This window comes from Neolamprologus brichardi, chromosome 17 (genome assembly GCF_056152115.1).
Source record: "Neolamprologus brichardi isolate AB-2024 chromosome 17, ASM5615211v1, whole genome shotgun sequence".
Taxonomy (NCBI): domain Eukaryota; kingdom Metazoa; phylum Chordata; class Actinopteri; order Cichliformes; family Cichlidae; genus Neolamprologus; species Neolamprologus brichardi.
In genome coordinates this window covers 2,408,303-2,425,598 of record NC_142120.1, presented here as the reverse complement: position 1 = coordinate 2,425,598, position 17,296 = coordinate 2,408,303, and the positions used below count along the sequence as shown (strand labels likewise).

The following is a 17,296-nucleotide window of genomic DNA, read 5'->3' as shown; positions in this document are numbered from 1 at the left end:
AAAGCTAAACCAGTTCCACCACTGAAGTTGCAGCATTTTTACAAACCAGTTCAGGTTCATCTGTTTCATTCAACGATCCACTTTCGCTCTTCTCATTCTGCGTCGCCGCCATGTGCGTATGTAAACAAAGGCACTGCGCATGCGCGTTTTACCCATATTCTATCGCGATATTTCATTTTCCTATCGTTGCCCAAAATTACACCGGTATTACCGTGAACAGTATGATATAGCCCAGCCCAGGTACCAATTTTATTCATAACACACAGGAAAAGACCCAGGGAAGCCGAGTTAAAATCCCTGTTAACCATAAATTTCACACCTGAGCTTCAACTCTCGCGGCCCAGTACCAAACGGCTCACGGACCGGTACCGATCCGTGGCCCGGGGGTTGGGGACCGCTGCTATAAATCATATCGCCATTAAGCATCAGCTTGGATCAAACATCTGAAATTTAAGAATAAAGGTTTATCCATTAAGAATTCTTGGTACCTCAAAGACAGTATCTGGTAAAATATGGACCTAAAACACTTCTACCTTTTTTAATACAGACCGCAAGTGAAGGAAGGCACTCAGTCCGTATCTCAGGTCTCAGTACCATTGACTTCCGAGCTGGGTTTTCCAGGAAAGCCACCATGGACTTTAAAAAGACATCCAGTAGGCCAGTTCAAGGTCGGTAAAGGAAACATTTAAAAACTTTGGAAACAACAGGATGCGATGTTTGTTTGTTTTGTACTTGCTGTTTTTTTGCTTCCATCTTTTGAGATGTCAGAATATTCCACATGAGGACACAACACATGTTGATTTTCCAGGTATTCCCACCCATATCCTTCTGAACACCACTGGACTCTCTCCTCCTGCTCGACCTGACAGGCTGGAGCTCCTGTCTATCTCTGGCACAGTGATCAAAACTTTGCCAATCCGGTACTACCCGGACCGTCAACCGTACAACCTCTGGAACATCACAGAGTTCATACCACCCAACGAGGCCTTCTTCCTGCGAGTGACAGGATATGACCGCGACGGTTTCTTGTTCCAGAGAGTCTCGAGTGTTTCCTTCTCCAATATTGTACCTGGTCAGTGATGCATATTATTAATCATATTTAGATGGATATATAAAAGGTTTCCTACCAATTTGCTTATTAATTTTCCTGACTTCATTTGCTTCTTTATCTTCCCGTTAGATGCTCCTAAGGTGCTGATGCCAGCCAAAACTCATGGTTACTACCTCCAGAGAGGGATAATCAAATGCCAGGTAGAGAGTTTCATCCCTTTCACACTGCGCTTCAGCAGGGATGGAGGACGACTTGGGGTGGACCAACTTTTCAGGTGAGCAGCAGCTGTCAAAATATCACAATCCGTATCCATATGCATTTCATCAAAAGTTCAAGTCCTCCATGTCCTATTACTATTAAGTGTTAAGATTAACACATTCTGCTTAGGACCACTGTGATCCAAAGAAGATTCTGTTGTCGTTTATATTTGGAGTCATGCTCTTTTCTGCAACCCATGAAAAAACCCTAAATCTATTCTAATGTTTGCCAGACCATATGCTTACTCAGATCTCAAAACTGGTCATTAAGGGACAGTTGAGCTCTGAAAAGTCATCTTTATTGGGGCAAGCGTTAAAGACCTAAACACCTTCAGGGTGTTTTTATGAATCATTTTGGCTATGTGTGGCTTGTTGGTTATTGTTATTGTCTTTAATTGTTACTACATTTTCAGGCTTTGTAAGAAAATGTATAACGTCCTCAACAGAGTTTTTATTTTGTTTCCATCTCGACATTAAATTCAGTTAAATTTTACAGAGATGAGTTGGTAAAGTACCAAAAGGATTCCTAAAAAGCAAAAAAGAAAGTAAATCTGCTGGTCGTTAACACTTTTTCACAAATTTCCTGTGATTCTTTCATTCTAGTGAGTCTGACAGTGCATTATGGGAAATAGCCGAGGTAACTCTAAAGGACGAGGGTTACTACGAGTGCATTGCCATCAGCAGCGCTGGAACAGGGCGAGCTCGGACGTTTCTGGATGTATCAGGTAAACAAAAGTTTATTGCACAAAAATTATGAAACACCAGTTCCAAAACATTTAACTTTTTCTAGTCGTTTAAATAAGACTTGTGTTTTTAAAAAACTATGATCTGAGTCTCTAGTTCATGTTATGGATTACAAATTATGGAAGTAACATAAATGGGGGCTCGTCCGGGATCTTTTGGACTCACCGTCAGAGATCTCAGGCACAAATCACGGACGAGCCTCCAATTTTCACAAATTTGCTTTAGATGTGTGACAAATAATGAGAACCTACAAGATTTTTGTTTAAACAAAAGAGAATTCACAACACAAACACAAAAGAGAGTCGAACCGAGGTGGAAGCGAGAGATGGTTAATCCGGGCCAGCTTTTATTGCCTGTAAGCTAGTTGTTGTCTAATGCAAGTATAAACAGTGTGGGAGAGGCATGACAATACAACAAAATGATAAACTAAGTTAAAGTAGTTCTCAGAATTTGTGTTGCTGTGTTATTGTTATTGTGATTATTAGTGAGCTACCCTCCATCACTACATTACATGTTGGGGCGATCATGGCTCAAGAGTTGGGAGTTCGCCTTGTAATCGGAAGGTTGCCAGTTCGAGCCCCGGCTTGGACAGTCTCGGTCGTTGTGTCCTTGGGCAGGACACTTCACCCGTTGGTGGGCCTACTGGTGGTGGTCAGAGGGCCCGGTGGCACCAGTGTCCAGCCTCGCCTCTGTCAGTGCGCCCCAGGGTGGCTGTGGCTACAATGTAGCTGCCATCACCAGTGTGTGAATGGGTGAATGACTGGATATGTAAAGCACTTTGGGGTACTTAGGGACTAGTAAAGCGCTATATAAATACAGGCCATTTACTATTTTACATTAAATGAGCCATGGCCAGGAACGCTTACAGGCATCAGACTGTCAACAGATGTAAATGAAGTCTGATCGATCTGCTGGCAGGGCAATGAGCAATTCAAAGAATGATTGCATTTAATGTCCTGTCCTGTTTAGAAAACAACACTTAAAAGATAAAGGTTAAAAAAAGGCTACACACACAGGTTTACACACACACACACACACATTTTGGGTATTCATATCTTGTGGGGACATCTAATTGACATAATGCTTTCCCTAGCCCCATGCCCTAACCCTAACCATGAAAAATGAATGCCTAACCCTTCCCCTAAACCTAACCATAACCTAATTGTAACCCTAACAGAACCACATTTTTAGTCTCAAAAATGCCTTCAAACTGATTAGGACTGGGATTGCCTACAAAGATATGAATGCACACACACACAAACACACTAAAGCTGTGGACCTATGGAATCTATGTCACAGTCAACGTGGGCTAAAGTTTATAGTTTCTCCTGCAGTCGAGCCCATGCAGAGACACTGCACGATGGCAAGATTAATGTAACTTAATGGAGCGTAAAACATGATGCTGTAATCCATGCCTCAGTGCAGGTTTGTAATGGAGCCTATGGTATGGTTTTTGTGAGTCATTTGCAAAGAAATGAGCTGTGGCTACAGTGTAAGATGAGAAAACATAAAGCTGCAATTAAGCTGCGGGATGTTCAAGGAAAAAAACATCCCACTGATGGTTTGGTTGATGGTCACTGACTTGGATGCACAGTTTTGATAAAGCAGCTGAGCTTAACCACAGATACCAGCTGTTCTCCACAACGAGAAAAAAGATCACGTAAATCATTTTTTGGATGATAATTTTATCACTCTAAGCCCTGAGCAAGGACAGAACCAGAAGGGATCATACAGCGATTTATATGTTTAGTCTCACCACCGGGCAAAATAACAATTATGTTTCCAAAATTCTCTGCAGAGTTTTTATTTTTCAGACACAACCTGTCCTGTCGTAAGATACCAGAAACTAACACGAGTCTGAATTCATTCCATCTTTTTTGTCCAGTTTTCCCAAGAAACTTTCGGCTCTGTGGATTTCACAGAGCTTCATCTGCATGATTATTGCCAAGCAAGGTTGAAAGACGCTTTGTGAAACAGAAGAGCAATAGATGAAGCCAGACAGGGTCCTGTGTAATATATGAGCGTAACTCATTGCGCTGACTGACCTGCTGTGTTTACAGTTCAAAGTTGCGGAGGTAGCTCAGTGCGGCTAACTGTTGCCTTTTATGATGTCCCTAAAATTTCATGAAATAAATCCCCTCTCAGCCACAAGTCCAACCTTTGTTAGTGAGCCAGCTATACTCTGAACAGGATGACAGGGCCCTGTTTTTTATACACATGCAAACACATAATACCGCCCCTGCTGCCAAACTTATGTCATCCTAATCCCAGAGAGCTATTCTGAAATCCCCAGCATCCTCCCTTTATCAGAGCCAAAGCTTCCACCGCCACATCTTCCATTTCTTTTCTACTTTTCCTTTTATTACCCTTTTCTCTACTTAGCTATGGTTCCACACTGATTGATGACACGACAGGGCTCACAAGATTCTTGTTTTTGACATGATGCAAGATGCAACAAGCAAGTTTGGTGGATATAAGATCTGACAAATGTTGGACATCATTTGATGTGCGAGCAGAGATGGGCAGTAACGCGCTACTTGTAACAAGTTACAGTAATCTGATTACTTTTTTTTAAGTAACGAGTAAAGTAAGGGATTACTATTGCAAAAACGGTAATTAGATTACCGTTACTTTCCCGTAGGAACGCTGCGTTACTGCGTTACTAAAACCATGATTTTTTTGCGAGAATGTCTCATGACAGTGACGTAAGCGAGTGCGACGTTCGTGACAACAGCTGTGTGCAGATCAACAATGGATCATATATCGAGTGCAGAGAGAGTATGAGCGTGCAGCGTTTAAAGCGTGGAAGTACTGACCTTACTTTGAGTTTGATTCCATAAAAAGTGACAAAAACATTAGTGTCCGTTGTGCGTGGGAAGAAAACTTCTTTTTACAGCGAAAAAAACCCCTAAACTTCCAAACAAGCACCGAGTAGCTACGATGTAATGGGAAACTCACAGAGAAACATGCGGATTCTTCCACTGACCGCGGCACACCTGCACCAGGGTAAACCTCCGCCTACCCCACTCCTGCTTTACAGGTGAAAATAGAGCAACAGGACCGCTAGTCTTTGACTTTATTTATTTTCTGCTGTGTTTTACTTGCATCTATTTGAAAGACTGAGTGTAAACACACGAAAAAAAATTATTTTATGTGCTGGAATGTGCAGAAAATAAGTTTAAATATTAAACAAATTTCTTCCAGTCAGAGAATGTTGCAGATAATTAAATGTTTGCTTGATGCATAAAGTTAAAAGATTAAAACTAATAAAACAAGTTAAAAAAAAGAGACGTTTCCATTTGATTACATTTTGTATGATGATTATGCAGAAAAAGTAGAATTGGGCTGAAAGATCTATCACTTTATCACCTATTCAGGTTGTAAATCGTGTTTTAAAAATGTAACTAAGTAACTAAGTAATTAATTACTTTTTAAAATAGGTAATCAGTAAAGTAACGGGATTACTTTTTTGGGGAAGTAATCAGTAATTAGTTACTGATTACTTTTTTCAAGTAACTTGACCAACACTGTGTGCGAGTGCTTCAAAAGATAACAAAAAACCTTTGCACATCTGTTGCAGAAGAAGAACAGACTGAGCAAATGTTGTAAACAGGCAAACAATAAATTATTGCTCAGGCGTGTGAGGACATCAAGGAATACATTTCCAGAGGCTAAGAACAATACACCCTGTATTATTTGACCGTTAGAAATCTATGAATTTCTGTAGTTTTGGTCTATCTGTCTGATCTGTAACTCATATCTCTTTTGGTTGTTTGCAAACATTTGTGTGTTTCACAGCTTCTGACCAGTCGACCAGTAACTCATAGTTTGTGCACGTGCAGAAAATTTAGGTTAAAAAACTTGACTCCAAAAAAGTCAGGGCAGTTTCCATGATTGGATTCTTTTTGTCGCCACTTACGTAAGTGTCACAAAGAAAGTAACCACTTTGCTCTGAACTGCTGTTTATTCTATGATGTCACGTTTTTTCAATGGCTGCCAACAACCTTCATCCTGCTCTCACACTCACACAGAGCCCCCTCCAGCCGTCACAGTCCAGGGTAACGTAACGGCCTCCCCGGGCTCCCGGGCCGTCCTCACTTGCCACGTCGTTAGCACCGTCAGCTTCAACCTCACCTGGCTGAGAGGAGGCCAAGACGCCCGTCTGGACCCACGCGTGAACATCCTCGCCAACCTTTCGCTGCAGGTGTCCGCCGTAACCCCAGATCATTCTGGCTGGTACGAGTGTCACGCTGTAAATGAGGGAGGGGTGACTGCAGAGCGGCTCTACCTCACTGTACAAGGTGAGCTTATGTGTGTTTATGTCTTTATGTGTTTTAACCTGCTGATGGTCTGTGCGGCTTTGTACCTGCACCTGCAATTCTCAGCGAACAAAACCACTTTTCTAAAATATATGTCTCTTAAGTGCCCCTGCCTCCCTTCCCTCCCGTGCTCCCCATATTTCACTCTTTCGCTTTATGAGATGTGTGAAAATTATTTATGGTTGACTCTCAGGCAACACTGAAGTAGAGTTTTCCATCTCCGGACAGCTCTTATAGTCGTGTTCCTAACGCTTCACTGACACGAGTCGGGAACACTGTTGCATGGATGAAAGAGTGCTGCTATCTATCTGGCCAGCTCCACGGAGCGCCTGCCAGCACCTGGGCAGGAAACAGTGATGAAAATCCACTTATTAGCACAGGATCTCAGCCAGAAACATTTGAGAAAGGAATTGAGGAAGTAGGAATGAGTGAAGAATTTTTATTTTCTTTCCTTAATTCAATCTGTCCACATGAACATCCTGTGTTTGCTTGGCTATACAACCAGAGAAGAAGAAAATTCAAACTCCATATGCTGCACGATGTTAGCCTAAATCTCTCCGCATGCTTTACTTCTTGGGTTTCAGTGGTTTTAAAAAAGGCAAATTGGCGTTCTTCTCTTTTTAAATGAGAAGGAGAGCCGTTTACTCAAAGTGGCTTTTATTTTCCTAAATTTAAAGTGTTCTTGTGATCTTACCTCAGAGCAAATTGTTGTCTTTTTAAGTGAATATTTGAAGCTTCAGGCAGCTTTTGAGAGGAACTCTGTCATTTGACTCGTCTCACTGAGTGACGACTTACACAGTTGACCCAAAAACTGTTTAACTGGATACTTTTTCTCTTTTCTTTAATATCTCCACCTGTTTGTTTTTTTGTCACTAGTTTATTTTAACCTGTTTATTGCTATTTGTTTTACTCCTTTTCCTTCTTTCTTTCTTTTTTTGCACATTATTTTCTCTGTAAAAAAAAAAGCAGCTGTTAGCAGGCCCTGGGGGTTTCCTAATTACTCCCTGTACAGACCCATCCTAGTGATTAGTCTCACTTTGAAGTAAGCCAAGTCTGCTGACAGCTTCCAACACTTGGACGCTGCACAGTGGAACTTGGGAGTGTGTCTGTGCCGTCTGCCTTAATTTAAAATGTCTTTTCTTCTTTTGATTTTTCTGTTGTGTCTCCACAAATTACCTGTTTAAATGGCAACATGTCACACCATCCGAATGTTGTTTTTAAGCCTTATTCAAACGGTTCTTGTCAGACAAAGTTTCCAGCTAAAAATAGGGCTTTTAATGACCTCTTGCCACAGCTGTGTAGCAGTCGTCGCTTTGTGGTTGTTTAGTCGTTGGAGGACAGAGATAAAGAAATATGTGGGCGAAGTGTTTGTGTGTCCAGTTTTGTGAGTTGTGACTTACAATACTACTCTTTGTAAGTTGGATGTCTACAGTTTGGATACTGCCAGTGAGTCATTAGCATGCATGGCCTTTTCAAAATTAGACAGCCACAGATGTAGTCATAGTAGCTGCAGTCTGACAGAGGGGTCAGAGGAAGACGTGTAAAGAGGAGACTCGGGATAAATGAGAGGGAGTGAAGGCAGATGAATGACGCAGAGGTGGGAGAGGATCAAGAGACTGCTGGAGACAAGCCTCCCAGACATATTACATCTGTTGCTGGGTCGGGAGAGGCTTGTTGATATGGTTGTCCTTGTTTCTCTGCTGTCCAATGTCCCCGGTGACATTGTGAGAACTAGAAAAATTTGCATTCCCTGCGAAAATGCTGTGTGGATGCCTTAATGGTGAAGATGTCTGCTGAAAAAGTTGAAAAGTTGCAAAAAGTTGTAAGGTGGTGAAGAAACTGAAAATTCTGCTGAAAACAGGTGAAGAAGCAGAATTTTTTTGCTGAAAAGTGGTGAAATGAAATGTTGCCGTGAGCAGGATTCAAACCTGGCCCTCCTGGTCTCAAGACAGCTACTCATCTCACTAAGCCAAACTCATTCTCAACGAGAATAGGTGGAGAGACTGACAATTGTGCTGAAATGAGCAGAAGCTGCTGAGAATTGTGCTGATAAGAGGTGAAAAGGCTGAAAACTTTGCAGAAAAGAGGTGAATCAGCAGAATTTCTGCTGAAAATAGTTTTTTTTCTGAAAACAGCTGAGATTTGTGCTGAAAAGAGGTGAAAATTCAGAAAATTTTCAGTTTTTTGCTGAAAAGGGGTGAAAAAGCTGAAATTTGTGTTGAAAAAAAGTTAAATAAGTTGAATTGGTAACTGAAAGAAATGTTGCCATAAGCGGGATTTGAACCCGGGCCTCCCAATCTGAGAACGGATGCTCATCTCACTGAGCTAAAACACAGCTCAACCGGGCAAGGAAAACTAGTGACCCCACTGATAATGTGGCAGAAATGGGCAAAAGATATTGCATTAAAAATTCAATATCTCAAAAAGTATAGCAGTTATGAGCACCAAAAGTCATAGCAATAATTAGCAGGATTTTTCAAAGTTTGAACGGTGCAAATAGCATGAAAACTGAGGGAGTAGTTAAGCGGCAAAAAATGTACGGAAGCAACCAGAATAATAAAGAATAAAGAGAAACAGGAACTTAATAGTGTGGATGCCCTCAAAGGGCATCCACACAATAAGAGGCAAGTGAAGACAGAGAAGAGGGGCCTTGTAGTTGTTCTGGCACTCTTTCCTTTGATCTTGTGTGTTTTCCAGTCCTTAAGTCAAATTGTTCTCAAGTCAAAGTTCTAATATGTCGAAACTTGACAGCATTTGGTAAATGTGCTGTATACCTTTTAAAATGTGGTGATTGAAGCACCCAACTCATGTGTGTGTGTGTGTGTGCCTTCATTTTCTTTAAGCGTATTCCCTCAGCTAACCTTTCATAAAGTAATTTATAGATGGCGCACAAGCCAGAGCAGGTTTCTGGCAGGGACGCAGATTTGATGTTTCAGAAAAGTCTCTGCATTAGGAAGAGTCTTAGACGGATTTTCCTGAAGTCGGAAAGGTCGGAGAAACTGGACGTGATTGCAGCAGCGGGAACAGAGTAGAGAAAACACACCCTTAAAGAGAAGAGTTACACATCGTAAATCAGTTGGAAAATCTCTGTATAGCCAGCGTCTCTGGGCCTGGATTCAGTATTCCTTCTTGTGTTACCAATAAAACGAGAATGTGAGGGTGAAAGATGTCCTGTGAAACACTAATGGTTGTCATATCTGCTGTCACTCCTCTCACTACGGTGACAATAAAAGTTTATGCACTGTTACAACGTCTGACTGCAGCTGGACTCGTTCAAAGCACAAATTCCTTGAATCTGTCCACGACTGTGTTTCACTGCAGACCGTGCAGACAGTCGATCTGCAGTAACATGCAGGCGATTCATTTTAGCAACTTGTCTTTTCTTCTAGAGGTGCCCAGAGTGTCAGTAGAGCCGCGCAATCAGACCTTTACGGCAGGAAACGATGTGCAGATCAGCTGCTCGGCTAGCGGCTATCCTCCACCTCGCCTGGTCTGGACCCACAACGGCATGTTCATCACGGCGTCCAGCAGGTATAGATTTCCTCTCACACAAACAGAATCAATCATTTTTCTTTATATTAATTATACAACTCAGATTTTTCAGCGCACAGAATAAATGTTGATCTTTTCAGACACAGGATGACTCCCGGTGGCTCTCTGGTTATAAAAAATATGGAGAAAAAGGATGGAGGAGCGTACGGCTGCCTGGCCAGCAACCAGGCTGGGACCCACTCAGTGACCTCCATCCTCACTTACATTGGTGAGCGCACACGTTCACAGACACTGGAAGCAAACACAACATTTACTAATATGTTTTATGCATCACGTGGACTGTTTTTCTATTTTTTGTGTTTCTAGAGTCTCCTGTAGTGTCTGTGGCATTCAGCGAGATCCTTATTGGTGTTGGAGAAGCCACTGTGATGGCCTGTTCAGCATCTGGAATCCCCCAGCCTGAGATCTGGTGGTACAAAGGTAGCATCTCAGAGGACGGACAGGTTTAGAAAATAAAGAAAAATGGAAACTGTCAACATATTCCCACAATCAGTTTGGATTACGTATAAGTTCAAGTGCGTTTTCCTTTTACGTTCGCACTTCCTCGTCGTTTGCTTTCAGAGGACAGCTGCTTAGTCTGGATAGACTTTTCAATTAACTGCAGCTCATCTGTGTATTATTCTTAGAAGTTAATAGTAACGTCCTTACCAGCAGGATTATTTGGACTCTTAAACCTCTGAAAGCTGCTGTGCTCAGGATTTCACAAAGTAAAAATGAATCCAAATGCATCCTCTAATCTTTTGTGGTTTTATCCAAAGAAAAAAAAAGAAAAAGAAAAATCAGATGTACAGAAAAAAGTATTTCTAATCAGGTAATCAGACAAGTATTATTACGTGTTATGTTATAGTTAATGCATAACTTAGATCAGAAAAAGATTTTTCCATTGTTTGCTCACGCCACACCAAAACACTTATTTTTTGTTACGCTGCTCTGTTTTGTAGGCCACGCAAAGCTCCGCCCATCGTCCCTCTTGGAGGTGGACACATCGGGGGGGACGCTGACCATCAAGGAGACCCAGAATGCCGATGCTGGAGATTACACCTGCTTGGCTGTCAACGCTGCTGGCACCGCATCAGGACGGATCTCTCTGAGCGTTGGAGGTGAGAGCGGGACCGAGTTTTGTTCATTCTCTAAAAAGCTGTTTTAATTACTCCGTTTCCTGTGCTGCATGTTGCTAATGTCGTGCAACTGAGGTTTTCTGTCTTTGCTTCTGTTTTCAGCTTTAATATTTGCTTTAAGGGAGACATGTTTTACCATCCAGTCCTATAGGATAGCCAGTGTTGGGGAGTAACGGAATACATGTGCCGCCGTTACGTATTTAAAATACAAAATATGAGTAACTGTATTCCGTTACAGTTACAGTTTAAAAAGGTGGTATTTAGAATACAGTTACTTTGTTGAAATAAATGGATTACACGGCGGTACTTCCCTGTTTCATATTGTGGCGGGTCAGGACTGTTTGGGTTTTGTTTGACAGCTACGTTCTGTTGTTCCAGGCGGCAGCGTTACGGTTGCCATGGTTACAGGGTGACGTTCTCTCTCTGCGTGTTTCCTGGGTGAGAGAGGCCTTTTTGTTGTTGTTGTGCTAAGCTAACAGGCAGAATGCTACAGGTATAGCTCTAAAGAATGTAGCATCATGGGCAGTGTAGTCCGTGCTGCAGGGAGAATGGACTGCCATACACGTTATGTGTCTGTGAGCGAGGGAGGGAGAAAAAGGAAAAGTACGAGCTGTCATCGAGCAGAAACGGGAGCTGGAAGCATGTAAATATAATAATAACCACTGCAGCCAAGAAGAGAGCCTGACGAGCCCAGCTGTAAGTAAGCTATTAAGACTCGACTGTACACCGTGTTCGTGTTTTCCTCTGAAACAATAAGTTCTGTTGGAGCAGCCTTTCAACGCCTCTCTCTGTCTCTCGCTAGCAAAGTTGACCCAGACAACAAAGTAAAGCTAGTTTTCGGCTACGAGCCGACACAGAACCCGCCGTATTAGCCAGAGGTCCCTTTACTACGGTTCGGAGCCGCGGACCTTCAGTAACAGTAATAAATCACAGCAATAGTACATTCATGTAGTTGTAAACAGCATGATAATATATTAAGTAATCCAAAGTATTCAGAATACGTTACTCTCATTGAGCAACGTAACGGAATACGTTACAGAATACATTTTGGGGCATGTAATCTGTATTCTGTAATGGGATACATTTTAAAAGTAACCTTCCCAACACTGAGGATAGCTACAGCTCTTACTTTCTTTTCAGGAAGACTAACAAATCCTTCCCTGCAGAAGTAAATTGAAATCCAAATCTGTTAAACAGAAGCAAACTCAGAGGAATTGTGGGTAGTTGTCTCTGTTTGGGACTTGATCCCCTCGGTGAACTCGTGCAGAGCTGCGAAACCTTTTTCAGGGGCCAGATGTATAAATGACATAAGCACATGTTCCCTGAAGATGGTGTTGTTAACATACTTGTACCTTCACACATATTTTACACTATACACACGCTTTACTTAGACGACCTGAGTGCGACACATTTTCATGCCAAAGACAACAATAGAAGCACTGATTGAATCCTGGCAACGCTTTATTTGGAGCCTTGAAACATCGTCTTTATGTGCTATATATGAATGCGCTCTTTACCAGACCAAGAACAAAAACAGTTAAGAAGGTCGTACAGAGGTGGATTCACATGTTTGCAAGGTTAATTGTGCAAACTGTCTACAGTAGCTGTACGCGTGAGTCCTAGAATCGGTAACTAACAACCCAAAACGTGCAAAAAGCACGGACAGACTGTCTTTAACGTGGATCATCTTCTACCCTTTTTGGTCTCTTCACCGCTCTAGCTGCACCCAAGTTCACCGTAGAGCCGTCAGATGTGGCTGTGGACATCGGCTTCAACGTGACCCTGCCCTGTTATGCCCAAGGTTACCCTGAACCAGAGATCGCCTGGCGCAGAGAGGACGGCTCGCCACTTTTCAACAGGCCTCGCACGCATGGCACTATCTCACAGAGCAAAGGGCATCTACAGATCACCAGTAAGATTATATATAAGCTGTATATGAATTTACAGATGACTGATACAAACAGTTATTTTATCCCTTAATGTCCCTCTTTCCTTCAGACCTATGGGTGGGGGATGAGGGGGTTTATATTTGTGAGGCCCAGAATCAGTTTGGCAAGATCCAAACCCAGGCCAGCGTCGCTGTGACTGGATTAGGTAAGAAAAGCTTATTAAATGTCTCATTTCTTTGATACTATTATATTTTTCTGGTCTAGCACCGTAACCTCCGAATTGCTCAGTTAGCCCCGTCGCTCTCAAAACACACACGGTTTCCTGGCTGCTGAAGCTTCCTGTGCATCTTGGGAGTTTGTTAGAACCTTGTAAACTCTCTAATTCTGTTTCACAGCTTCTCTTTAGTGGAAAACACACTGAGCTCTTATATGTAGGCCAAAGGTTAGAAGGCAAAGACCCACCCAGATGTTATGCAGCTTCAGCTACTGCAGCTTTTCCCTCCTGACAACATGCCTCACAACATTCATGGGATAAAAGAAAGCACATTTTTAATGCTTCCACAGAATGTGGAGGGATAGGTAGCACTTTATTACCTGATCCTTTAAGTAAGTCTGAGCATATCTATAAAATCAGAAGTCTTGGCAGTTTGCTGCTGCGTTCAGGTGCGTGTTCTTCTGAGGAGTGGACGTCCCAGCAAATTCATCTTGAGGTCAAACTGTGCAAAATTCAGAGAGATTGTAAAAAACCCAGAAGCAACATATCAGACTCTACAGTCTGTATGTCAAAGGTTAAAGTTCATGACAGCACAATTAGAAAATCCTAACCCAGAGAAAGCCTCTTGTCTCTTAGGTTTGCAAAGTTGCATCTAAACAAACCACAAGACTTCTGGATGTCCTCTGGACAGACATGGCCAAAGTGCAGATGGCCATAATGCACAGTGCCATGTTTGATGTAAACCAAGCAGCATATCAGCACAAACGCCTCTTACCAGGTGAAAGCAACAAGACAATGATCCCAAGCACAGCAGCTACAACAGAAGAAAAGAAACAAGGTGTTGCAATGACCTCTGTTTCCTGTTCCTTTAAATTAAGAAAGTTTAAAGCCATCCATGTTTTAACATTATCCAAACAATCTAGTGAACCCCTCAGAGGACTCACAGATTTGCGTTTTAGTGGCAGGTAAATCACGTGTTGCAATGACCGTAAGTCCAGACATCAACCTGGCTGAAATGCTGTTGGATTGTAAAGCAGCTGTGCCTAAACAAATGCCTGAACTGAACACTGCGTGTTCCAGAATTCCTCCACAACCATGTGAGACACTGATAAAGTCGACAGAAAACACTTACTTCAGATTATTGCTGCTAAAAGTGATTCTTTTTTTTCCCTCAAAGATATTTTTATTGATTTAAAGCAACAAAGAAAAACAGATACACACAGAATCGTTAAACAACAGACAAGTAAGTTTCACAGTGACTGTTTGAACTGAAATATTAGAATACAGATTAATGACACACTCACATGTCTTGTAATTGCTTACATCAGTTTACCCCCTACCCATACCACTTAGATCCCCTATCCCTCAGGCCAGGTAGGAAAAAAAATAAAATAAATAAAGCAAAATAAAACAAATAGAATAAAATAAAATAAAATAAAATAAACAAAGCAAAAAGAAAGAAAAAACAAATAACAGAGACAAAAAACAAAAAAACACACACACACATGAAAATAAAAAATACAAAAAAACCATTGCAAATACAACAACAACAAAAATAAGACAAACACTAGAAAAAAATAAAATAAAATAAAATAACATTTTTTTAAAAATAAAAATAAATAAAATAAAATAAAATAACAACATTTTTTAAAAATAAAAAAATAAAATAAAATAACATTTTTTAAAAATAAAAAAATAAAATAAAATAACAACATTTTAAAAAAATAAAATAAAATAAAATAAAATAACAACATTTTTTAAAAATAAAAAAAATAAATAAATAAAATAAAATAACAACATTTAAAAAAAAATAAAAATAATAATAATTTAAAAAAAAGAAGAAGAAGGGGGGAAGGACTTACTGAGTTATGCTGGAAGTCAGGTTCGCAACCTGGAGGCTGGAAAAGTATTTCAGGAATTGCTCCCACTAAAAGTGATTCTTTAAGCTACCGACTGGTGGCGTGCATTCAGTTTTTCTCACAAATGCATACAGTCCTGAAAACCTCATTTTTTGCTCGGCTGTACACCGACTGCAGATGTGCAGCAGTTTCTTTTGGTGTGTCCACTCTTTGCACGCGTTCCCAGGCTCATCAGGGTGGTCGTCAAATTCCCCTCACCAACACCCTGTTGTCCATCTCCTACAGATGACGTCACCACTGATTGTGTTAACACCCCAAACTATTTCCACAAACGTGATGTTACAAGTTTGTGTTTATATACATACAAAGGCGTGTGCGTGTGGTTCGAGCAGCTGTATAAACACTGTACTTACAGTATTGATGATGCAGTTGCAGGAACAGTCACTCCCTGTCCGTCATACTGAACACACTTTATAAACACTTATTGCCATCGGCGTCCTTGATCTTTACTTCTCATAACGTCCGTAAACTTGTCCAAATGGTGTCCACAGTCTCACCCGTCATCGCGATGAGTCCGGCTGTGCTGAGCGTGATCGAGGACCAGCCGATGACTCTTCCTTGCGTGCTGCTCGGTGGGAATCCGCTGCCCGAGAGGCAGTGGCTGCACAACTACGGCCTGGTGAGGACACAGAGAGGAATTTGATTTTGAAATCGTTTTCCACATCTTGCACACCTTGATTCTTGCCCTGGGTTGAATAAAGAGGATTTCATTCAACTTCTGTCAGGTGACCTCGGACCAGTATGTGTCAGTGAGGAGGGATGGCAGTCTGCACATCGAGAGAGTTCGGCTGGATGACGCGGGTGACTACACCTGCCTGGCTGAGAACGCTGTCGGGGCCGCCAACCACACCACCGCTGTCAACGTCTACGGTAGCAAACAAACGCATAAAATCTCTACACGGACAAGTGCATGAGCCCGTTATCCTCCCACTTTTGTGACCTACCCACACTAACACTTTTGTTTGCACACTTACAAGGACGGATATGGATATGTAACGAGAAGAAGAAATGCAACTAACCGAACCAAGCCTGGGCTGATATCATTAAGCACACCTGGGCTGTTTCTGCAGTGATGTCTCTAAATATCATTTCATTTAATGTCTCCTTTCCACTGTGAAGGCTCTTGTGCTCAGGAATAGGAATACCTGAAAGCTGCATTAAACCCAGGAGCTGCTGAAGGAAGCAAAGTGTGTGAGAGAGTGAAACGTGTTCTCCATTTCTACTAAGATCAGATGCTGGTAGATTCTACCGACATAAACAGGAACAGTTTGCAGCATGTATATTAAACCAGCGGCTCCTTTAAATTAGTGGGGTCATTTTCATGTAGGCATGCACAAATCACTTGTATCGATCTTGCAGTAAGTCACGAGAAACTGTTTTAACAGAGATTGCAAACTGTGCAGCCAGAACACCACCATGTTGTGTCTTGTATTGTGTACACGCCACGTGATGCAGTTGTTTAGCTAAATCATGTTTCCAAAAAATGTTACAAGCTTCCGAGTGATGATCTCTTCTGCAGAGTCCCAAAAAAAGAGAGCGAGAGGGGAAAAAAAGCACTAAAGTAAAATAGGAACATCTGTACTGCTGTACTTCTTTCCAGATGCTCGTGAGACACACAGGAAATCAGTGGTGGCACTGATGTGGAGACATCCAGGCACAGATTCAACGCAGAGGACAAAATGCATGGAGTAGATTTATAAATGCCCGATGATGAAATATCTTCTTTTGCTTTCATTTTTGCAGTGATTCCCACCATTCAGCACGGCCCTCAGGTATTCAGCACAATCGAAGGAACGCCCATCTCTCTCCCCTGCCGTGCCGCTGGAGTACCGGCTCCTGATATCACCTGGACAAAGGTGTGCATCTCTTCTCTTGAAACAGCCCAAAAAAAAAAAGCCAGGTCTCTTTAAATGCTGCCAAATAATTTTCAGTGCCACACACTGAAACCATATGACACAGGGACGAGAGACAAATGTCTCACCTGATGATTTGGAAGGAGTAAATAATTCCCCTTTTCCTTAACAGCCATTTTCCCTGATTCCCTCACACTTACAGGATCAGTTGACTCGCGTACCCGTGCACAGATGAACCTCTTTATTCTCCTGTTGCCTGTTTTATGGCTAACACAGAGAGCATTTGTGTTCATGCGATTTGCTTGTGCGGTTTTGAACAGCGATGAGCTCAAGTTGAAACCTTCCAGATGTGGATGCATTGTTTTCCACTGCAAAGGAGC

The 17,296-nt window shown here is 41.8% G+C and overlaps 1 protein-coding gene across 1 annotated transcript in view; it reads left to right on the top strand.

Moving 5' to 3' along the window:
- hmcn1 (hemicentin 1) overlaps nucleotides 1–17,296 on the top strand; it is a 111,927-nt gene that overhangs the window by 44,243 nt on the left and 50,388 nt on the right. The window contains exons 7-20 of the mRNA XM_087830945.1: nucleotides 548–668; nucleotides 809–1,072; nucleotides 1,181–1,325; nucleotides 1,912–2,033; nucleotides 6,084–6,353; nucleotides 9,761–9,902; nucleotides 10,004–10,131; nucleotides 10,230–10,343; nucleotides 10,865–11,023; nucleotides 12,762–12,953; nucleotides 13,040–13,135; nucleotides 15,555–15,682; nucleotides 15,789–15,933; nucleotides 16,807–16,919. Coding sequence (XP_087687071.1) covers nucleotides 548–668; nucleotides 809–1,072; nucleotides 1,181–1,325; nucleotides 1,912–2,033; nucleotides 6,084–6,353; nucleotides 9,761–9,902; nucleotides 10,004–10,131; nucleotides 10,230–10,343; nucleotides 10,865–11,023; nucleotides 12,762–12,953; nucleotides 13,040–13,135; nucleotides 15,555–15,682; nucleotides 15,789–15,933; nucleotides 16,807–16,919 — 2,139 coding nt within the window. The remainder of the gene's footprint in view (nucleotides 1–547; nucleotides 669–808; nucleotides 1,073–1,180; nucleotides 1,326–1,911; nucleotides 2,034–6,083; nucleotides 6,354–9,760; nucleotides 9,903–10,003; nucleotides 10,132–10,229; nucleotides 10,344–10,864; nucleotides 11,024–12,761; nucleotides 12,954–13,039; nucleotides 13,136–15,554; nucleotides 15,683–15,788; nucleotides 15,934–16,806; nucleotides 16,920–17,296) is intronic.